General features: G+C 41.8%; 1 protein-coding gene across 2 annotated transcripts in view; it reads right to left on the reverse strand.

The window, feature by feature from the left end:
* The window catches only part of MAN1C1 (mannosidase alpha class 1C member 1), a 346,263-nt gene extending 325,077 nt beyond the window's left edge, over window positions 1-21,186 (reverse strand). Inside the window, exons 1-3 of one of the 2 annotated variants that reach the window (XM_069223920.1) lie at window positions 21,003-21,186; window positions 20,594-20,748; window positions 19,394-20,145 (exon numbers count right to left, since the gene is read on the reverse strand). In XM_069223920.1, the coding sequence (XP_069080021.1) occupies window positions 19,394-19,960 (567 nt within the window). In that variant the 5' untranslated portion in view covers window positions 19,961-20,145; window positions 20,594-20,748; window positions 21,003-21,186. The remainder of the gene's footprint in view (window positions 1-19,393; window positions 20,146-20,593; window positions 20,749-21,002) is intronic. The other variant, XM_069223921.1, reaches the window with a different exon arrangement.
* Between the last annotated feature and the right edge of the window lie 3,546 nt (window positions 21,187-24,732).

A 24,732-nucleotide genomic window follows, 5' to 3' on the forward strand; every position in this document is an offset into this window, starting at 1 on the left:
TTATAAGAATTTGCATTATATTATGAATAAGTACTACTAACCAGATTATGTACTTTTGAGACCAAGATATAATATTGTAAACAGAGTAACACAATAAGAATATGTATGAGAACCATTGAAATGATATAATACCAATAAAATCTGGTTTAAAAAAAAACATTTCTTGTTGTACAAGAGCGAGATGCAATGTGCCTTAGGACCGGGGCTGGCTTTAGCGCTGGGGGCCTGGGTGCAAAAGTCTTTTTTTGGTGACCCCCATTGCCTCCTTCTCCACTAATTTCCTCATGACCACTCTGAAACAGTGCCCTTCATCTTTCCAAAGCCCCTCTCTGAAAAACGTTTCATTTTATTAAAGCGCAACTCATAGTTTACTCACACTCAGTTTTGTGATCCTCATGGTACACATTTTTTGCCACAGGCACATTATCCCCTGCGCTACTTTATGATGATTTAAATTCCGATCACTCACCAGCAGCAACATTAATCAGCTGAGTTATCTCAATAGGAAAGTGTTTGTGATACCATTTTTAAAATCCCTGCAAATCAAACAATGCCGCCCTGCTTTTCTCTATCTGCTGACTCTTCCCTCAGTTCAAATTTGCAATGGTTTAGCTATTTTCTTGTGTGCAGTCATGAAGGCTAGATCGCACCTTTAGGCAAAACTGAGGCGGTTTCTATGTAGAATTATTTTAGTAATGTTATTAGTTTTCTATTTAAAAAATATATATATATTTTTGACAACATCGCTTCTCACCTAGTTTTATTGTTTTTAATGAATTATTGATCTTAAACTTTCTTAGCGAATTCCATGACCATAATGCTATATATTTTATCTATTGATTGTTAAGAGGAAGTTGATTGGTGCTTTGTTTATATGTGTATATTTATTTGCTTTTATGATTATGTTATGATTGTGTTAAAAAATCGAATAAAGTATTTTGGAGTTGGAGCCGAGTTATCTCATCATTTTTATTGTTGTCGCACCGCCCCAAAGCCGGCCCTGCTTAGGACAACCATGTGCGGTAAAGCTGCTCCCACAGATCAGTTACACCTCGTTTGGTTATTTGTACTGCTCAATATTTTATTTCATTTTGCCAATAGCACACCATGTCCCAGGGAATGCGAGCCTGTGGGGGCTATCAGTTGTACAGCTCTCAGAACAGTACTGTAAATTATCCATGCAGCAGAGGAGAGCATCGTTGTTAGAGAACTGCTTGCTGGGCAAAAAGGTTTTTTCTCATTCATCTTTGGCACTCGAAAATGATTTTAAAAATATATGCAAGGAAAAATGACAGCATGTAGAAGCACTATCCCGTTGTAGTTATGGCTCCAATTACACATGATTTTTTTTTTATAACAAATGTGGTGTCTTTTTTGGTTTCAGTATAGAGCAGACGATAAAGCGCCTAGTAGGAGTAGAGCGGTTTAAGGAGGAGCACATGTATGATGTACACAGAATAATGTGGCCCTCATTCAGGATAGACCAAGATGAGAAGGGAGGGGGAGGGGGCTCCTCATATCCGGGAGAAAATGCTGCCACAAGTAAGCACTTTTGGGCGGGACCGGGGACAGTTTATTGATACTGGTACCTACTGCTGGCTTCCTGAATCTGTTCATTATGTTTGTGTTACTATCGTCTCTTCGCTATGTCACAAAAAAATGATTTAAAAAAATTAAATAAAAAATAATTGAGCTGCCCAATTATTCAAGCGGGGTGGGTCAACTGCGGATCCAATCTGCAAAGGTGAGCGTCGCGGTAACAATGTGCAGCTTCAGTGGTTTCATTAAAGAAAAATATTTGGGATGGGGAACAGGGAAGAGAGCAAGGAAAGCAATTCTCTCATATGAGTGCTGAAAGGAAAAATAAAAAATGTCTTCGCGTGTCAACCGTTGAAGTATAAATTCACCCAATGAAAAATTATGTTCAGAGGTAAAACAAACACAAGAAGAGGAAGGAAAGCCATTGAAAAGGAGGAGGGGCTTGAGACAGACTAAAAAACATCCAATCATAAGCAAGGGGCTGACCAAAGTCCGAATATCTTGATACCAGACAGCTGAAATGGTCAATAGGCAAGTTATAACAAATATTTTGTTTGTGATTTTGTTTTCAGTTATATATTTTTTTAGAGGCAATAAACAACGGATCATTCATATTTTAGAGGTGATTTTCTTTGAAACGTAAATGTAAAGGGGCCCTGGTAGGAAAGCTGCCCTCCTTTCCATTCTCTTCGGGCTCCTTCAGCCTCAGACAGAGCCATCATCGGTGGACAGACAGCCTTCCAGCTTCCTGTGCCAGCACCGCAGTCTGTGTCCACTGACACAGATATAAACATTCACGGAGTTTGGGCCCCACGGGGACTAATTCAGTTAAAATGGATGAAGCGCCCTGAGCCGCCCCACCCTCATTACAAGTACCACGGAATTACGGTGCAGTCAACACCACCCAGGATAAATTAAACCCTTTAATACACCTGGATCTGCCCTTCTTAGCGTGGGGTGCTTTTTCACCATCCCACTTTTAGTTACGGACTCTTCTCTCCCCGTGCAAGTTCCTTCTGCAAAGCCTGGAGGAATTCACACGAGTGTGCTCAGATCTCAGAACTTGGAATACAGGGATCTCACACAAACACTGTGGGCCTCATTACGACCCTGGCGGTCATAGACCTCCAGGGTGGAGGCCGGAGGTAGCACCGCCAACAGGCTGGCGGTGCTACATCAGGTATTCCGACCGCGGCTGTGAAGCCGCGGTCGCCCAGCCGAGTCCGGCGGTTTGCCGCCGGATTTCCCCCGGCTGGGGGAATCCTCCAGCGCCGCCATGGGGATTCCGACCCCCTTCCCGCCAGCCTGTTCCTGGCGGTTTACACCGCCAGGAAGAGGCTGGCGGGAACGGGTGTCGTGGGGCCCCTGGGGGCCCCTGCACTGCCCATGCCACTGGCTTGGGCAGTGCAGGGGCCCCCTAACAGGGCCCCATTAAGATTTTCAGTGTCTGCTTGGCAGACACTGAAAATCACGACGGGTGCAACTGCACCCGTCGCACCCCAGCAAATCCGCCGGCTCCATTCGGAGCCGGCTTCATCTTTGCTGGGGCTTTCCTGCTGGGCCGGCGGGCGATCTTTTGAAGATCCCCTGCCGGCCCAGCAGGAAAGTTAGAATGGTCCCCGCGGTCATTTGACCGCGGTGCGGTGTTTGGGCGGTTTCCGCCCGGCGGGCAGCGCCCGCCGCCCACCGGGGTCGGAATGACCCCCAGTAGTGTTTCCAACAATGAGGGTCGAAGCTGTGCAGTTGAGACCAGATCTCAGAAATCAAGATGGCATGTGGAGTCCGTATTGAAACATGTAACTGTGACCCTCGGCACAGTTGTTTTTGATTTATTTATAAATCGAGACACGGAGATATAAAGTGAATTACAGGATCAGAAATCTGGGATCCAGAGCCTGGGGTCAGCAGCGTTGCTACAAGACCTTATACGTGCTTAGGGCTTCACAAGCAGTAGGAAAGTGTTACCCAAACATGGCCGGCTTTAGCGCTGGTGGCGCCCGGTTCAACAACCTTTTGGGTGCCCACTGTGACCTCCTCCTCAAATACCCTCATTACCACCTGGCTAAAGCACCCCTCATCTCGCCATGGCCTAACTCTCACATACATTGCATTTGTATTAAAGCGCTGATAAAGGCTGGCTTTAATAATCCACTCAGCTAACCACATAAAATATAGATCTATTGTTTGCAGCAGGCACATTAACCCACGTTGTGAGGCGAAACTGCCACTAGACAAACGTCCATCGCCCCAGCAGGAGCATGGACATTAATCACAAGAGTTATCTTGACGCTTTTATTACTGCACAGGCAGGTACTAATGGCCCTATTGGCCATACTGTCCTTTTCAACCAGTTAGTTGCCTATTAATTGATTTAATCACTCTAAACGGCCTTCCTTCATAATTGGCCCGTTACTCAACAGTTGCTTTTTATTGAGGGAGACACGGTGAAAGTTCAGGGCCTCTAGAAGAAGTAGTACATTCACAAGTGAACTGTAAGAAACTGCCCTAGGCTACTTTTGATGTATGTCAGAAATTGCACTATGTAAGGGCATTATTACAGCATGAGGACGCTACATACAAATACGTTTATTATGTATTACACATTAATAGCATTCGCAAGGAACAGCCAGACCTTTGAATTAACAAATAATTATATAAAGCCTCTGAAATCATTCCATAAATATGCACAAGAGAGCAATTAAGTCAAGCTGTAATGAGGAGCAGCACGGAGATCTGAACAGCTTCGGGCAGACCCCCAACAGTAACTGATCATCACTAGCCCAAAGGTTCCCACAGGACCTCAAACTATTCTACATGTAAAATGAATCACTACACGTACATTCCAGTCACCATAACCTGTCAACAAGCGCTTTCGAAAAGCAATGATTAAAATATTGATTTCTCAATTACTTATCAGATGAGTCCATCAAGATTGGTTTCCTTTTAACTCATTTGTAAACAACTCCAAAACTATGCTTCACCCACAGACGACTCTCCCTGAAAAAGTGGAGACGACCTCACAGTTTCCACCTATTAACATGCTCTTTTAATTTGTTAGTCATATGACGCACTGATTTTGTATGTCTGACTCACTGTAACTAGTTAGAATTTTTAGGTCTGAATTGTGACAGACCAGCTGTCAATCACAGCTATTCCTTACAATATACACAAAGTGAGCTTTGGGTTATCCCTTGTAGCCATTTCTCTTCCTCCAACCAGCCTCTTTCAGTCACTGGCCACATACTTTGTCAATCACTTCCTGACTCAGGCGAGTGGAGTATTCATCTTTCACGTAATGCCATTGTCAATTTGGGTATATCGATCCGCCCCCACTTGAGTACTTACACTGAACTCCACGAGGGCTACTTTACAATAATAGGTCTCTCTGATCTTACCTGCTGGCTGGCCTCCATCTGTCTTGCTATAATGTGCTAGCGCCGCATATGTAAGCATATTAAACCCAGACATTACCTTCACAATGCTTATTTTAGTTAGAATTTGGACTAATAAAATGATGCGTTAACTGGATGATTCTTCTGTAATGCATTTGCTGTGAATGCTTTAACTCAGAGAGGAGCTAAACAAACTAACTCCTAAGAAGAACAGACCAGTCCCACGCACTCCATCAGGCTGGATTTTGCATAAACTGCTTACTCAATGAGTTCTCAAAGATCCACCCAGTGGCCACGGCTTCTGCACTGCATTGGGTAGTGGACAGAAAGCGGCAAGGCTCTTTTTGTACAGCAATTAAGCAAACCTCTATTACTCAAACAAATGGAAAAGCATACAAACCATTTATTTGTACGCGTTATAAAATGTAGCATTAGGTGACAAAAGAAAAGTACATTTTCACATGATAGATCGTACTTTGGCCCTAATAATGTATTAACTAATCTTTAGTTCTGAACCGGACAGCTGCTGTAATAGAAACCAGTAAGCATGAAGCAAGTGGACATTTTCATGAGTGATTTTTTTGATTAGTGCTGTTGTATTACAGTTAAACTCTCTCCATCCCTTTGTGGAGATTACAGATCGGTTGACCTAGTTTTGTGGAACATACTCTGGAAGACCTGACCTCATTTTAAAGTACACTTTTTGTTAAAAACCCAGGATCCTGATTTGTTTGTGTGTCCGAGTAAGCCTGCATATGTCCCTATTCACGAACAATGTAGGAATTCTGCACTCATAGAAACACAAATGTATTTTGCTGCAGGTCTAGAACTTTTTTGTAATCACAATATTCCCAGTAGTAAGCTTGGGAAGTTGTACCAGGCACGTATTTTCAGGCTTACTAGTGAGACCGTTGTGTGCCATCTCCCAAGGACTTCAATTCCTACTGAATGTGATTCAACAGTGTACAATTCAAGGCTGTACTGGCCGTACCGGGCATTAGGCATTTCCTCGGGTGGCTGAAAGGGTGGGGGCCAGTTTTGTTACTGGTGGGCCGACTTTGGGTTTGGGTGGCAGGTTTTATAGCAGTGCTGCAATATCGGCCCCAGTAATAAAAACAGCAGTCCAGCATTATCCACTCAGCACTCACTTTCTTTTCCAGCCTCCCTGTGTTTTGAAATATATTATGGTTTTAGAAGACCAGCTGCAGAGTTCCCTGTATATCCAGCAGGTTTCAGCACAACAAAGTGCCAAAATATGTCCGATCATTAATCTTCCTGCTGGAGAGAAATAGAAGTTTTGTCTAGTGACAGTTTTGACTCATCTAAGTTAGCGCAGAGAGTTGCCTACTGCAAAGAATGTGTACCACACAGATCACAGAACTGCATTTTATGTGCATAGCTCAGTGGATTACTGCTTTTTGTCACAAAGATAAATTTATTGCTGTTCAGTTCACAAGTGACAGACGTGACCTAGCACAGTGACATATGAACTGCCAAACAGCTATAGGTTAGAAAGTTGTTTTTCCCCAGTGTATCATTATCCTAAAGTTCTAAAAAGGTTTTTTTTTTGGCTAGAAATACATTCTTATTAGTAAAGCCAACCTTAGCCACTGTGTTACATTTTGAATCCTGAGTTTGTGCTTCTCCAGACCAAACTCTCTTAAAAATGCCTATAAGTAAGGATAACATGTGAAACCTGCACCTTGTAGTCTCCTTTGTCTTATGTAACATTTTCTATACACTAGTTTACAAATGTTTTATTCATTGTCTCTGTGTGCATGATGTAAAGTGCTCCATTCGAGAGGTGCTATAAAACAAATGAAATGCATGTGAGAGAATCTATGAAGAGATGAGAGGCACTGCTGGGGTATTATAGCGAGGGAACCATTGAAGGGCCTCAACAAAGGTTGTATCTTGGTGCACCGTTAGGCCACCATTTACTGTGCTTTAAACGCTAATACAATTGACTATGTAATGAAAAATGTGTTGAAGAATGCACCATTTTACTATTTTCCCCAAATCTCCTTGGAGGAAGAACACCCTCCCCAAATCCTCTTGTAGTGGTCAGGCTTGCAAGCTGCCCTCACGCTGTATGCAATGTATCGGGCCTGATCTGCCAAAATTTGCCAGGGCTACCTTGGGTTCCCAGTCCAGCCCTGGTACAATTACACAGAGGAGGGAATGGAGCCTTTTTTCCATCTTTTTTTCTGGGGAGTGAGTCTTTCCACTACATATTATGGTAACTGTCCAACAATTTCCAGTGTGTGAAGAGGTCGTCCCATCTGAGTTTGCAGTTTGGCAATGTCCACAGGCTTTGTGTTTGTTTGCAAACTTGAAAGGCAATCCATGGCTTGTAATGCCAAATTACCACACCTGATGTGGGATTTATTACTGCACCTTTCTTTGCATTTGATTTCACTATAAAGAAATTGGTTGTAGTAAATCCATTTATGCCTACCAGATGTTATTTTGTGATTGCTGGCAGACGTATGTAAACTAATGAATATGGCTGCCAGTACCTTTGTAGATCCGAAGCATGGTATTTTTGTTGCAATGAGGGTCACCTCAGAAATCCTTTTTAGTTCACGCATAAGTGTACGACCTCTGTTTGCTTAAAGCCATTTCATTTGTTTGTTTCAGTGTCATTTAAAAATCCTTGCTTGCTAGTGGTCATTCATGGCTCTTTGTTCCTACTTTTTCTCTTTTGGAGCTAGGACCAACTACTGTATTATTACGCTTTGTCATGTTTATCTCTTCTTTGGGGGGCTTTTTTTTTCTTGGTTTTCTGCACGTGTTCGGCGAAGCTTGCCTTTTCATTTTCAGAGCCCGCTGGTTCTGTAAATAGGGCTGTTAATTAGGCTGTTATCATGGTCACATTTGCTGACAGCCCATGGTACTGCACTCTTTCCCTGCTATGTGCACATTGTTACACTGCTCTTAAGTACAGGTAAGATTCTAAAAAAGTAGAAAGTGTTTAATTATGTAATCAGTGAAAGCACACTCAAATAGCGCTTTTCATTTTCAATTTTACATGAGATAAACCAGTAATCATAATCCATGACTGCCTGAACCAACATGGCAGCATGTTGCATGACCCCAGTAACCCAAGCAATTATGCGTGCATCTGACAAAATGACAACACTCTGCCTGCTTTCAAATATAAATTTTGTGCCCGGCAAAGGCACACTGTGAGGCACTGAAGCAGACATTACCAGCATCAACCAAAGTCATAAATAACGGTAACTACGCACAGACATAATCTGCTTAATTTAAATAAACAATGTTGCTGCTAACAAGTTACATCCAGTCACATAAATATTTACACACAATATTCCGGCAATACTTGCTGTCAGTTACCCATTCGGTTTCTGATCCGTTGCTCACTGTTTCGCCTGGTCACATGATACAGTTCATTCCTCCGCACAGTTGATCACAGTGCCAACTTTCATATGATCTGTCAGAAACAGTCTTACAAGTAGTGGGCTATCAATCCTTTTTAGGTGAAGCGTAAAACGGGCGCCACACTTCATTTTTCAGCATGGCGCCCAAAAGTCATTGGAGATGTGTTGAATTCAAGATTGCAGGGTGCCGTACCTTATGTGGACAAAACAGGTCCCAAGGAACACCTAGTGGCAGCCTATGGTACTGCACCCTTTTCCTGCTCTGTGCACATTAGAACAGTAATTCCTGGTTCTCCTGCGCTGCAAGGTCATACGAATGGGAATAGCACTATGTAAATATCATCACTCCACTGCATACAAAATACAAAAGTAAAATAAAATGCCGTTTTCAATGAATGCCAAGAGCTCTAATTTTCACAAATGCAAGACTGGTTGCATTCCAAATGCTTGTTAGTGGTTTAGCACAGGATATAGGAATGGACTCTAGAAAATCTTCTCTGATCCCTCCATATTTGTTGAATGGAATTTGTTAGCATCTTCAGCTTGGAAGAACTGATGGTAATTTATGAACCAGGCTGGACCAGGAGGCAAAATCAGCAATAGCACATATGTTTAAACTAGCACCCCTTCCTTCCCTCTCTTTTTCCAGCCATAGTTTTTGGGTCTCTGCTTCTCTCTCTTCTGCCTGTTTCTCCACTTCTGGATTCCCCGGCTCAGTGCAGTAGCATTGGGTCATAGAGGCCTGGTGGGCCACTGAATTCTCGCTGTTGCTATATTTCACGCAGTCTGGGGTGATGTTTCCTTGCTTTCAATAGGGCCCATGGCACCACGCCTGCGCCACTGCACTCAGTTACAGCATTGCTGGCTGAGCCTGTGATGGACAAGCATTCTTGAAACTTATCTTATCCTGGTTCCTGCTGTGAAACTCTGAAGGTACCGTTGGTGGCAAACTAGTATTCGGCACTTATCATTTATTGCACTGTTGTTGTCTGTGCTATTTATATCAAACTAATAAAGTCCACTAAAAAACAAAAACTAACCCTGAAGTTAGCAATGACCAAACACCAAAGGAAAACGATAAACATTGTCAAAATTACTTCGAGTGCCCAGAACCAAGGTCCTGGCACAGAGAGGGAAGGCCAGGGGGCAAAGTATTAACCCAAAATAAATGCAACATGATTCAACATATATATATATATATATATATATATATATATATATATATATATATATATATATATATATATTAAAAACATGAAACTGAGCTGTGTAAAATGATCAAATATTGCCACCAGCGGGTTCTGGGGACATCATACACCATGATGCCAGAGGCGATGCATGGAAGAATGATTTTCAGATCACAAGATCAAAATAATACATTTAATTACCTTTTATAGAGCTAAATCCCGGGCACGGCATCTTAGTTGGGCACATCTTGTGAGAGGATGACAAACTCAAACAATAAAAGGGCTCATTCACAAAGTAATTTGTCTAGTCTAGAGTACTGCTTCCCATACTCACATATTTTTGTGAATCAGACCTGAAACGTGCAACTCTCTATTAGAAAAAAGGGAAAAATGCAAAGAGTGGGGGTAGTGCTTCCTATTTGTATATGAATATTTCCTGAATAGTCCCATTTCATTGCCTTATTGGCGGTTTGGGGCCAATTTATAACGGACTTTAGGAGTACGTAAGGAGTACTACAGGAATACTACTTTCCTCATTAATAAAGGCATTTTGTGACGCTACCCCAGTCATTTTAATGGTAAGTGTAAAGGTCAGCAGGTCGTGTGTGGTCCTACTTGTAGGTTATCCCAGAGCCTGGAAGCATGACACAAAAAGTATCTTTTACCGCTCTTGATCTTTTAATGTTTAGTGTTGGAGGCAGAGCTTTACTACTAGAGTGGGGAGCCCTAGATTAAGACAATCTTTGAAGCCTTGCTTCAGATACCTGGGATGTTATCCAACAGAGCCTTACCAATGAAGCTTAGGTTTAAAGCCCAGCCTTGCCACACTATCTAGTAGTGCAGATTCTTAAGGACTGTGGAGAAGCCATGATGGAGGTGGGCAGAGGGGTTAGTAAACTACCTAGGTAGCGTGTGCTTCAAGGATCTGGAGTTTATTAATTGTCTGCTATTTCTTACATACTGAGTGCCAGTCTCTTCAGGTAAATTGTTTTTTCCCTCCTACGTGTAAAACCTCAAATAAACACACACTAATAAGGTGCGAAAGGATGCCTTTCTATATTCTGCGACTGTCATCTCTGTACATGAATCTTACATGGGATTGTGAATGATATCTCACAAAAATGTCTGATTACACCCTCATGAAAGCATTGTACGACAAACCTCTTCCTACACCACAAACAAGATATTACTGGATGATATGGAATTCTTCAGGGGATAGTCTAGAATCAGGAGATACTCTAGAATCATGACAAACAAGGTCAAATTTACTCTTCGCAATAATAGCAAGAGTTGCTCAATACACCTTCCGTGTTTTGCCTTCTTTTGCACTCTCGGGTCAGTAGAGATTTTTCAAATGCTAGAATATCTCATTTACTTTTCCAACTGTGGTCCTAGAATATTTAGGTAAAGCGCAACTGTCACTGAATAGTCCAAGAGCCTTAATTATTATCCCGGCCCTGTAATACTTTAGGAACTGTTAATAATGGCATACATTTTTAAAACAGGGCTGAACTGTTGTAATGTAGTAGAATCTCAAAACAATCCAATCAGCTTCAATATGGCAGAGTAGCAAAGGATGAAAACATAGGCAAAGAGCTTGAATTCGAGATACAAATCCATGTGATATTATGTGTGTTAGTTCCGGGCTATAGACCCTTTTTTCACAGCTTGGAGATGCTGAGCTGGGTTGGGTCAGACTCCCTCTTTCTCTGTGGGGAACTGTAGTGCTATTTCCAATCAGGACACTATCTAGCCCCCTTTATGTGTTGAAGCGTTTGCCCCTATCAGTATAGAACGCTTTTTTGACATAGACTAGAAATGTGGTTGCGAGAACTTCTTAGGGATATAAAAGCTCCTAGAGTGGCTCTAGAGAAGGTGAATGTGCCACGTTATAATGCAAAAATAACGACTAAATATCTGATACCAGTAGTGGCTGCATAGCTTTCAGTAATTAACAATTGTTTATGTGCCCCAAGAAAAGACATACAGTAAGTCTAAAAAGATTTATCTACTGACAAATCTCTCCAGTGCATTGTGTGTTGCAGTGCTTAATTTGTAAATAAAACGTGCCGGTGCCCAAAGCTCTCTTATGAAACGCGCGGCTGCTGCAATTAAAAGTGCGAGCATGAAATACTGAGGCAGCATAATCCTGAAGCCATCGTGGGCCTCTTTAATCCACTTATAGCCCCTCCCTGCTCCTTCAGCTCATTCTAACAGCTTACTGCTTCCTCCCTTTGGTTGCTTATTGTTTTTTCTCTTGCTCCATCTTTCCCATTTTCTCTTGCTCCGTCTTTCCCATTTTCTCTTGCTCCGTCTTTCCCATGTGTGTTTTGCTCGCAGTAAATTCTTGAGGCAGAAAAATGAGTGCCGGCCCTCAAAATTAAGTGCCGGTGCCCAGCACTGGTGTATTGGATGAAAGCCGCTGGTGGAATCAATCACAGCAGCAGATATGGTGTTCCATTCTTAGTTAAATGTCAATTAACCTATGAAATAGGGTGGGCAAGAGCATTAGGAATCTTGTTACAGGTGGGTACGTGGCAGAGGGCAGTAAGTGCCCTTTAAAGATTCAAAAGTGGAATGTGATAGGGAATTCTGATAACAGACATCCACAAAAGGAATCTGTGAAACAGTTAACAATAATTTGTTAACAGTTATATCAATAATTTGAGCTTCCTGGACACAATTTTATAGAATAAGAGGATTGCAGCAGGTTGTGGCGACTCATCTCAGAAGACAGAATGTGTCTCGCTGAAGAAGTGTCTGCTGGGTGAAAGACTGGGCATCAAGGGTGGTTGAGAAATATATTAGATAGCCATGCTGCGCTGGGATCATGCCGACCCTAGGGCCGTATCACAAAGTGTCCTGGTGGAGCAACAGGCATATGTGCTCACTTTCTAGTCCCTGAGGCACTTAGGTTTCTCAGAAGGGACCGCAGCACACATGTAGCGCTGCAGAGGTCTAAGGGGGTGCTGTGGCCTGTGGGATGCGCACAGGCTGGCCTTCCTGTTTGTCGGTCGTTGCAGCAATTATAGTACTTCAGTGCCCATTGTCAGTGCCAATCTGTAGTCCTACAGCTGTCTTTTGCCGTACCTGGTTTCTGGATTTGAAAATTTGGACCAGCCAAAATTAGAGGAATGTCACCGAAGGTGCCTGGTATGGCGTTTAAATAGTCTGAAAAGACACTCCTAGGAATACTGGATGATATGGCATTAACAAAATACAATTAATCTCTATTCATGATCACAAGAAGAGAGAATGCAAAGCATTAGAAGTACGAGACCCCACCGTCCCTGGCAGCATCGCTGAGAGGAATGGACAAATATGATTGTTGAGAAGGCCATATCCACTGCTAGAGGCCCTCCACAAAAACATGGGAACGTGTGAGGTACAATAGATGAGTACTGATACATCTCAGGGATGAGATGGGTGGGGGCGCTTCCAAAGAAATGTATAAACTGCGGAAGGTTAAATATTGTTACAATTTCCAATTTCCATTTGAAGGCCGGTAAAATACAGGATTTGTATAAATGGACTGCTCGGTAATTTGATAATCCATTTAAACAACTTTTTTTTTTAACAAATACTTAATATCAAGGTTGAGATATCAGTCACTAGTGTCTAGGACCTGTAAATTGTAATTGTATTTATTTAGCGCTTATTACCCCAGACGAGGTATCGAAGCACTTTTCGGTGAGTAGCACGCTACTCTGGAACCCAAAACGATTAGTGATAGATTAGTACAGGAAACTATGAGTTGATTCGAGCAGAGGATACGTGAGTAGGTTTGAATAGAATAATGGATGGATGGAGGAGGGAAGAATCCAGAAGTGTACATTGGGAGTTTATCGTAATAGGTAAATGGAAAAATGCTGCTCCGTGGACCATGATGACTTGTTATTTCATATTTTGTCATACGCTGTCCCATGCATCCCACTTAAGAAAGCAAGTCCCATTTTTCTGAACAGAGGGAACAAGAACTTGTAGCAAGACTATTTTAATAGTACACTCGCCAGAGAACAAAGTCTGCCAATGTATTGCTGCTCATATTTATGGAGTGATCAACTCTTTACGAAATACTTTTATGATACTCTATTCCAGCATGTATTTTAAATGAATGTGTAATTTTATGCGGGTACTAGTTTTTATTCACACTGAACTATGATTATTTATGTTCATTTATGTCATGACGTGTATTGTCTTCCTATTATATCAGCGGCAAAGCCTTCAATAAAGGCTTCTTGACATTCACATACAATTTTAAAACTTACTTGAGCATGCAGATTGTGTCTTTGCTCATCCCTTATTCACAATATTGTATTTCATGCAATGAAAATGCTAATAAAAAGTAGATAAATATGGTTGGCTGCATTCTTACTACTTATTAGAGAGATGCAATAGGTAGTTACATCCCCGTAAGGATAGGTACACAGTGGAAAGACAACATAATGCCTCGAATACACAATACCACATTCTGAATTGTGTTATGAGTGACTCAAAGGAACTGTAAATTACACTCATCAGAAAGCAAGTTTTAACCACAGATTATAAAGTGCAGCCGTGAGGTGATACTGGACAAAATAGGCAGGAATGTGCAGTGTGTCACAAAGACCAAAACGGATTGAGAAACGCAGGTGCAAAACAAATAGCCAGCTTGGGTCTCTGCAACATGTCATAGTCAGATGTCAAACTATACCACCCCACACTCCATCAAATAATCTCTTGATTAGATCAAGGCAGTCACATACGAATACGGTGACCACCTCACTACAGCTGATTATGGACACTCTATACCGTGCTGAACTTTCCACCTGCAAATCATTGTCTTCAGGTGTGTTAGTGAAATTACTTAAATAGAAGCAAAGCTAGGGCTGCTCAAAACGCTTTAGGTCATCATGAGCAAGTTCAGAATTAGACAGAATGGGGCCTACTCCCAAATTGCATTTTGTAGTACGTTTAGTAGCACTACAACGTAACTACTAAAGTACTCCAACATGCTATTCACAAACCTGCAAGTTCCCAAACTCCGCCTCATTCTCTCCTATAGGGAAATCCTCACACATGCAACTTTACTTCTTATCAGTAAATGTGGGAGGGATCAAGGTAGTGGTTGAAAGATGAGTAATATTTACTACTAAATGGGAAGGGTTTAGGGAGCAATAATAAAGGATTTAAGGAGGGTTAATGACCAACATGCACCAACCCCAAAAAAAGAGTAATCCCACTCCTATTCACAAGCTACACTTATGAAGTTACTGCAGCCAAAAATGAACCAACACAGAAGCGAATTACTCCAGCTTAGAGCTGCAGTAAATCCAGTAGCACACATAGGCATCCACTAGTACTGTAATCCCTTTCTAAACAAAGTAATGAACGTCGGGACTTAAAGCAAACCCCCACAGAAAATCATGTTAAATCAAATAAACTAAAGTAGCTAAAAATATGAATAAATATAATTAACGTAAAAATATAAAGATAATGCATATTTAATATTGAATAATAAAATATTTTAATAACTTTTTGGAATTGAACTATGAAATGGGAGCAAAGCCGCTCACCAACAATGGATGCATGGCATAAAGACCAATTATTCAGTAATGAAAACTGTAAAATATACAATCAGCTAGAGCCTCCTTGTATGTGACAGAGACTTCTGGGAACCTTTGCAAAATGTCTTGGTTGGTCAATCGTAATGAGGAACAGTATGGGGAGCTTATGTTGATGATGTTGAGTAAGGTCCCATTCTATTCTAGATGGAACAAAAGCTCACACAGAATTGATGTAGCTCATGATGTATGTGGTATGATTATTCAAATGTAACCTTACTGTGATATTTTCATAAAATAAATCAGTTTAGAGTTTAAGGCTCCTGGTTGGCATAGTTATATAATGGAATACTATGTTTTGTTATCCTCAATGCACATTCCTTTTTTCCTTTTAAAAGTGCAAACATAATTTTGAGAAAAAAAACGTTTTGAATATAAAAATTGATGTAACTTTAATGCTTCTTAAAATAAAATTACATTACTTTTAGTAATTGTATACATCACTTAATATTTATTAATAATACATAATTTTTTTTTTTTTTTACTTTTTTTAATTTGAACTTCATTTTCATTTAATATACTTTAATTAAGGATGTAATCCAAAATTCTAAATTAAGTTAACAGTGCTGTTGCTTTTTTGCTGTATGTTTAAAATAAAAATCTAATTAATTTTCATTAACATTTATCATAAAAATATTTATTCTTTTTTTAGTTCAATTACTTTTGTACTTTTCTTTATACTTTACCATACAGAGACTCCACAGTCAGTGAGAAGACCTTCATATGAAAGTATAAGCAGGGCTACTGGAATTATGTTTTTCTATGGCCGCAGATTTTGTTCGCATATTTATAAATTTCACGCATTTGTCACATAATCTTTGCTTAGGCATTATTACCATGTATAACAAACATATGCAATGTGATAGGTCTTGCATTTGGGAGAGTTAAAGCTATTGGCAGTATAAATGTCAATGTCTTTTACCTATGTGTTTTGGTTTGGAGTGTAGTGGATATATGCCAGGTGCCACAACAACCCTCCCAGGCCTGTCGCTGCAGGAGAGAGGACACAACAAGGCTGCCATCTTGGGAGTGTTTTTGCCTCATTCCTACAGACTGGCTGAGATACCCTAGAGATGCAACCCTTTCAAGTATGTTTACCTAAACTTCTATAGAACCACACAAGCCACAAAGAGGCACCTTTGTGGCATTTAACCTGGAGAATGAGTGGGTCAAACAGTTAGTAGTAAAGAAAGGAGGGCAGTCATATATTTCACTGTGTTAAATTTTAAAATAATTATTCCTCTACATTGGCAATACCAACATGACTTTTAAAAACATTGACTGTATACAAAGAGAATAATAGAAGAGGCAGTTTCACTGCAAATTAATTATAGCGATTTTGTTAAGAACAGTACCTGCTTTGCAGCGCTATGAAATGGCAGAACCTGTATTATCAAGTGCTATATAAAAAATGAGTTATTCCCAGGCTGCACCAACACACACCAGACAAAGAACCCTAGGGGAGAGAATGTGGCGTAAGGGCCAGAGCTGCTGACTTTGGAGTAGGGGAACACGGTTTGAGTCTCAGCGACGCCTCAACATCCTGTGATTCTGGGCAAATTACTTAATTTAGTTAACTCTACCACATAATTTGTTGGTCCCCATCACATATTTCCATTGCCCTGAGTATAAGTAAAAAAAAAAAAAAGTTTATTTAACTTGACCAAGACAGTGCACTCTACTACAGTAAATGTGCTCTCCCTAGTGCAGCTGCAAACTCAGCGCCTTAGTGAATGGCTGAATGGCTGTTTGAAGCAGCAAGTCTGCTTTTCACTGTACAGGGGGCAACCTGATCCACATTTGAAAGGGGTCAAAGGTCACCATTCAAGCAGCTGCGCCTATAGCTTGCAGTTCACTTTCACTTCATTAAAGGTGATACGTAGATCTACTGGTCTCCTCTATCAATACATCCAACAATAACCAATATAATTTTAATATGCGTGGTCGCCAGCTACCATAAACTAAATCAAGAGTGAGATAAGCTTCCAAGACCCCGGGTGCACCTGCTAGTTGTCATCGCTTCTGTCCCTACCTGATTTTCCACCCATATTTGACGCACAGCAATCTTGAAACATAGAATTATTTTCATCCTAAACTTGCTGTTTCGCCTAATAATAATGTCAGACTGTTACATCCTAATGCACAATATTAGAGCTTTTTTTTTGTTCATAAAAACAGGGCTCCTGTGGTAGGTGCTTTGATAAACTTCTAGAACAATCCCAAAGGATGGGCTCATTCCAACACCCTATTCTAACCCACATCACATTCAGCAAAGTAAAAATCTTTTTAGCCAGCAGCATTGTGCATCCTAGGACATGTAGAACCCTTTCAAAGATGCACCCCATAATCAAAATGTCAATGTACAAGAAGTTAGGACTTGGAAGGGCAATCTATTCTGTGCAGACCACAAATCTCTGGAATCTACCTTCTGTTCAAATAAGGAACTTTATGACCATCTGACCTTTTGCAAAGCTTTGAACACCTACGGTCGTATTATAGATGATGTCCTGAGCACAATGAGAGTGTGTGCCCAGTTGTTGCACTCCGGAAGCACTATGGAATTACAGAAGGGTACGCAGATGCCTGTGCAACCCTTTCCATAATACAGATTGCACAGGGGCTAATGTACACTGGCCATGTCTCAAGGGGGTGGCTCCTTTTACTTCAGGGCGTGGCCCCATGCAAATGAGGGAATACTTTGACTTTGACTTTGCACCTCCTGTTTTACAGAGGTTCAGTGCAAGGGCAAAAAAGCAGTCAGGAGGTGACTAACAGTATGCCCCTTAGATGGTCATATAGTCAGTTCACCCCACATTCCCCTGACAACGCCCAATGTACAGTGGTTAAATGGACTTTCATAGATTCCTCCAGGCATTGCCCTGCATGTGTATGGGTGCAGTCACTCACTAGACCTGCTTGCAGCAAATCTCTTCCCCTCTGAAAATCGGAGGGTTACTGCCCGCACAGTGAAAGCGAGACAGCTGGTCTGTACTTCCCAGTGCAGGCACGGGTTCACAGCTGCATGGGAACAAGGCATTTGCTGTTAATGCAGTGCACTGTCTCAGTCTACGTCCTGCACTCCACACACCTAAACATACCATGAGACAGACCCAAAGTGAGACAGTGCACTGCACTTATAATCCTGAGGCATACAAAAAAGTGATTAGTAGGATGCCTGAATTACTCTCAGTCACTAGTAATTACTAAGGCTCATTATAGTCCATTGTTTGCACACCGTGCCACCTCAGTTTGGACTCAGTCCTATGCATATCAGTCTTGACCCTGCTCCAATAGAAACAGCCCAGTCTGAACCGTCAGACCTGGCCCTCTCTGAAGAGTGTCACTGGGCGGGCGGGGGGGAGAACCGTTCTTGAGTGCGCGTATTCTGGTTCAGAGACAACCAGGCTTGATAGTTTGGTCTAATCTGAGGTGGCATGGTGGGCAAAAAAACAATGGACTGATATGCGCCCCAAGTGAATACCAATGGCTGAAATTAATTCAAGCATTCCACCCAATCGTTTTTGTTGTTTACTTCAATATTTTTAATCCATCTTCTGGCTTTCACACGCAGTTATGACGTGTGAGGATCCATTCTATAGGCCAGGCCAATCCTACCCGGATCTACCATAGCAGATACACCTCAAAGTGAGTAACTCAACTCACTGACTCCTAACTTATTAAACTGAGGACTATGGGTGGTTATCAAAGGTCTCCACTCCTCTACACATGGATTTCGAGAAAAAAGGTCAAAGAAAGAAACAGACTCCTTGTGAAAACAGATGTAGACATGATATACTCGTTCATGTCAAGTAAGCAGTGCTTTCTGCTAATTACACCACTTTGGAGTGCATCCCTGCCTCACGCCTGTCGGTACTCTCAAACCAGGTCTGCTTACATATGGGTTTTACCATCCTACACCCTTCACATCTCCATGTGCAGGCTCCTGCATGCCTCCGAGGATAAAGGAACACAGGAAGCACATTAGTGGCATCAATGTGCTATGTAAATACAATGAAAATAACACACATGTGAAAATATAAATCGAAACATGCAAAGCACTGTTGGGTAGAAAGCCACAACCCACTGACGAATTCTATCATGAACTGAGGGGCTGGCAGTGCCTCTAACATACTTTAACAATGTCTCTACAAAATATTTAGCCAAAATTGCTCAGTTAAACAGATCCATCTCCGCTGTTGGAAGATCTTTATATCATGGTTTCCATCATGCAAGCAAAAACTCAAATAATTCAACATTTTTGAGGAGTTTACCTCTTTGATCTTCATTCTTTTTCCTCTTGTCTCAGGGTCCTCTTCTTTTTCTCCTTTCCCCAGTGGTGGATATTGAAGGTGGTTTTGGAATTTCTTAAAATCAAATTTAAATTGAAGTTTTCTTTTGTCAAAAGATGTGCTCTCTTTCTGAAAAGTGCTCTGGGCGGGATCAACCTGGTCCCTGTGTTGTCCTGAAACATCTTCATCTTTGTTGTAAAGTGCAAACCCTACTTTTTCAGTTTCAGCATCAAAGTCTGGGCTTGTCCTCAGTTTGCTCTTAACTCTTCCACTGTTCAGGCTAACACTGTTCAAGTCATATTTTTTGTCCGCATCTTCAGGCTTTTTTTTATTCAACTTCTTCGCTGGATAGTTGAAGTCTCGAAACACATTTTGGCTCTGTGGCCTGGCTAGAAAAATTCTTTTAAATCTGGATGAGTTTGGTAAAAGAAAAAGTGCCCCAAAACAAAGGGTAATTAAGCCCGATAAAAATAACAAAAATAAAAATTTCTGAGAAAGGCGCAAGCTAAAACCAGGTGACGACATTCCATAAAACTTCCTCAGGTGCATGTTTCAAGTGCACTTAGCAGATGAATCCTAAAGACCTTTTCCTTTGTTCTTTTGTGCACGTTACATTTCTGACACTGGTAGTTTGATGGAAGGGGTTTTTGGTTGCTTTTCGTCCTTTCGTCTCCAGTTTTTCAAAACTTGATGTTCATTAAAGATGCGATCGTATATGAGGCATCTATGTCGTGCTGCAAGACAGTAAACAAGTAAAACATTAATATATAATCATATTTTAAAGTGCATTTTGTTTTGCAACAACAGGTAGCTTGGAGAGGGGTGGTTTGTTAACGCTAACTGTCTATAATATGAAACCATATGGACTCAATCGCATTTATTTCAGCATCCTTTTGACTGTTGGTATTAGACAGTGCGGGTATTGTCTGTGGTCTGTGTGTGCTTGTGTCTGTCACCAAAGAGCATCATCCAACTTTCCACATCCCTGCACACAAGCCACTAAGCGCGCGCTGGGCTGGACTGCACCACCCAAAGGAGGAGGGGGACAACATGAACGATCCACTTCAAAAAATAATTAAAAAAACAACTGACGCCAAGCAGCAGAGCTACACTTCCGTCTGGACTAAACCAACCTCCAAAGCAAGCATTTCCAAAAAAAGAGAGGAAAAGACGGGGGCTTACGCTTAATGTCCCCATGAATTCCAGCAGCAAACGAAGGAGCAAGTCATCTGTCCAATATCCTGCTTCAAAACACGCTCCTTAGCGATGCGAACGATGGAGAAAAGCGTTTGCAATCGTAATTACAGCACATCATTAAGAATTATGGTCAGCCGTCCCTGCATCACAAATAGAAAAAATATGTCCCTGGGGTGCGTGCATGCCATAGAAAATTTGTGAAATAATATCTACAGATGCTGCGTTGCATAAAATACAACAGCATTATTTATTAAAGAGATTACATCGGCTCCTGCCTTTCGGTGCTTTGGAGCGCGTGCTCACGCAGAAGACGGCACAATTCGGAAATCCACTGCATTTCAAAAAAATAATAATCTAAACGGTCCTAAGCATACTGAATGATAAAAACACATACCGTGCTCTGGAATAAATCCCTCATCTACTGCTGCAGCTAGCAGATGTTGCATGGCATGCCAGGCTGCTCAGCCCCTCTCTCGGTGCCTGCTACAAACGGCTCTGATCTCTCCCATGGAAACAGCACAACAGGAAAAGACACCGCACATTTCACTGCTGATGCTGTTTCACATCCTGGAAAAATTGGGGCTGTAAAGCCGTCCCAGAGAACGAGATGTAAACTTCCCTGTGATAGGTCACTGACAGCAGCTGTTCATTGGCCTGCAGAGGTTATTTCGTGGCTGGCTGGTCATTATAATGCAATTTATTCCCAATTTATGTTCTAATGTGAATCGTTGCCTTTCAGTGTGGTGGGGTTATGTTACTCAGTATTTGTGCCACTGATGCTCGTGTAGTTTGATGTAATGTTACCTTTTTTCAATTCGTGGTCAAAGGCAACGCCCTCACATGATAAATCCAATGCACGGGATCTTTTTTTAATTGTAACAAAGCACACCTCCATTCTTTGGTAGAAAAAAAAAGCGAAACAATATTTTAATTAAAGGTGCCCTTAGACTACCACCAGGAGTCATGGCAGAATATGCCTGTGGCCTAGTTCTGTGCTCAGGCCTTCAACCAGGTCTGAGCCGGCATCCAGGCAATAAGATGCGTGGCAAGGCACCAGCGTGGCAAAGCAGACAACACCATAATGACACTGATGGAAAACGTTTCAATCTACTGGCACTAGTGGGGTTTCATCCCAACTGCCTCACGATCCAACAGAATTCCCTCTGCATGGTCCTCGAATTCCTAGGATCATCTGGTGAGATTGCACAAAGGCACCCTAGCAAAAGGGGTCTTCAGTAAAACTGGTGAAGGAATCGCTAGGAGGGAAACCTTAGCAATCACTGAGATGCCCAAGGGTATGTAGCGTTGAAGGGGCAAATCTCCTCCACAGGTTCCCCCACCTGCAACACATATGTAGCAGGCTATGGACAGTTAATACCCATGTACCACGGATCCAAGGAAAGGGATTCCAGGAGCCCCTATCACCTCACCAATAACTGAGCCAGCCTTCTCGCTATAATGGAATCAAGTGGCAAGAAGCACCACCGGATTCTGCCACAAGTGGGGAGACTGAGATCCAGTTGGCCAAATCCTCACCTCTAACCTCATTTGTGATTGGTGGTCTGGGGGCTGTTGCCTCTCTCCGTCGAAGTCGAAATGAAGGTTTTCGCCTAATAATTATATGGATGACGAAGGGGGAGGAGTTAAATAGTCTGTGGTATGCTTGGTACAGCTCAGGTTTAGTCTTCAGTTAGTAGGGGCGTAGCTTCATGAGGTGTGAAGTCAGGTCCTGGGACTTCCCCAGTTGGGTGTGGCATTGTTGGAGTCGGTTTTCTACTGGGATGAGAAACACAAGCAGCATAAGACTTGTTTTGATCGTCCCCTGAAACAGGTCTTACGTTTTTTTTGGTGCTTTTTTGCAAGGGATGACGACTGTAGCTGGGTAGAGGTCCAGAAAGATACACCATATCACCACGTATGCTTTTATAGTGTTTTTTTTTTTTTTGTTAATCTGTTTATTGAACAAGTTACAAAAAAAAAACAGCAATGCACTATATTTTTTACATAGAAAGGAATTGTGCAGTTTCTTTGTTTATATATATATTCACTAGTTTTTATGTACTTGGTTTTACGCTTACAGAAACCACTTTGCTGTTATGCATTAACAGGGGGGGTGGAATTTTATAGTGGGTTTAAGGAACGTCCCCTTCATGTATATGTGCATATGTGCCACATGTCTCTCTTATGCAAGATGGTCCTGAATTACATGAACTTTATTTGGCAAAAGTGTGCACAGCAGGTTCTTTTTTCCTTCTTATAAATTCAAGATGCAAGGTATTGGATGGCCTTCTTTTGTATTGTTGGATAGTGGAACTAAGGAACATGTAGTGTACTAATTACCCATTGTCTCTGGCTTCAGTTGCTACAACAACCAAATATTATGATTTTGACCTGAAGACCGTGGATGTGGTCTCATTTTGTGTGTTTAAAAAGCTGTAAATGGAGGCAAATTACTGTATCTCCCTCCCCTCAAGTTGTAAATTGCATATTGCAAAACATATTTGTTACTTAAAAATTAACTGTAAATGGTGTTCTCTAATGGTGTTGCTACCCCCCTTGTCCTCATTTTAAGTTATTTTTAAGTTTACCTTGCTCTGTTGTTTATAATAAATATATGATAAACTTTCATTCAGCAACCATTAGATTGCTTGGGTCTGCCCGCTTGAGCCATTGTTTGAGACCGCCTCACTCACATCTTCGATCATCTAAAAGGAGTATACATCCGTCCACCTCTCACTGCACGGTGTCTGATGTATCCTTCTACCTCCGAAGAAGGGTTCTACTGCAATGCATGATGAACTATTACACCTCTAAAAAACAGTACCCTCAATTATCACACTTTTTTATGTTAAAGTTTTTAACTCATATACACATTGTACACAAACATCGTTCATCTAATGACTTCCATTACGAGAAAAGTACTTTGATATTCCTAGAAGCAACATTCTGCCACAATCCACTGATATGGCTCACCTAAACGCCAGAGATCCCCCTCGCCTGCTGTTGGGCCGAAGCTGAAATACAAATTCAGCGCATAAGGTAGCTTTGCCAAAGTCAAAAGATCTGCCTTAAAACTGAAAACGCAAGCCAGACCCATTGAGTCTGCCAAAGACTGGTGTTTGTGACCTCAATCGCACCCAATGCATACAGTTCTGTTTTATGTACAGCTACTCGTGTTTGGAAACGCTTGCTGACCTGGGATAACAATATAAAATGGACAGGAACGGTATTCTCGACCCTTTATCATCGAGTATGCTTGGGGAATGCTCGGAAGCACTTCCCTTGTGGCGACACGGTAACGTCAACGTGGGAATACAGAACCTTGGACCCACTGAATTTAGAGCAGCACAACCTTGAAGCCCCCGCTGAATGTAGTCCAGACTGGGGGCGGTGGGGTGGGGGAGGGACGCAGCCTAAGGTGAGTCACTCGGATCTGGAGAAGGGCGGCTCGAGGCAACAACAAGGCAAGAACAGAGGAGCACACCCTACACGGTCCTCCATGAACCCCCCTCCACCCCCCACCCATTTTCCCCAGTTGAATACACCAGCTGAAAAGGGGGGAGCTCTGGAATCCGGCATCAACTGGTCGGCAGAAACAGCTAGAAACACGGGGTGCACTGAGAGGCATAGCAAGCCCACTTCGCCTGGATTTTTGCAGCAATGAAGTACGCGGCTGTCAGGACGATTACAACTGAGACGGCTGACGCAAGGATTATCTTTTTGTTATCTATGTGGAGACTTTCTTTTGAAGCACCAACCGCTAATGTTTCAGTCTCTCGTAGACAGAAATGATGATATAACGCAGAGGGGCTGGGGGCTATTTCAACAGCGATAAAATAATAATAATAATAATAATAATAAAAACACAAGATTGGAGGGGGGCTATTCGTGCTTTTTGGTGGTGATTGATTTTGTGACTGACGTGGTTTCTCGGGAGCACCCATTGAATCGCCGAATTTATAGAGTAAGGGAACAGGGAGAATATCGGGCGTACGGGAGTGTATATGAGAGCTTAATACCTCACAGAGCTAAGGGCAAATACGTGAATGAAACCCGCCTGTGGTGTCAAGGATTTAAGAGCCTCAGGGACACACAGGTTGATGGATTGCAGCTCAAGACGTGGT

This window comes from Pleurodeles waltl, chromosome 3_1 (genome assembly GCF_031143425.1).
Source record: "Pleurodeles waltl isolate 20211129_DDA chromosome 3_1, aPleWal1.hap1.20221129, whole genome shotgun sequence".
NCBI lineage: Eukaryota > Metazoa > Chordata > Amphibia > Caudata > Salamandridae > Pleurodeles > Pleurodeles waltl.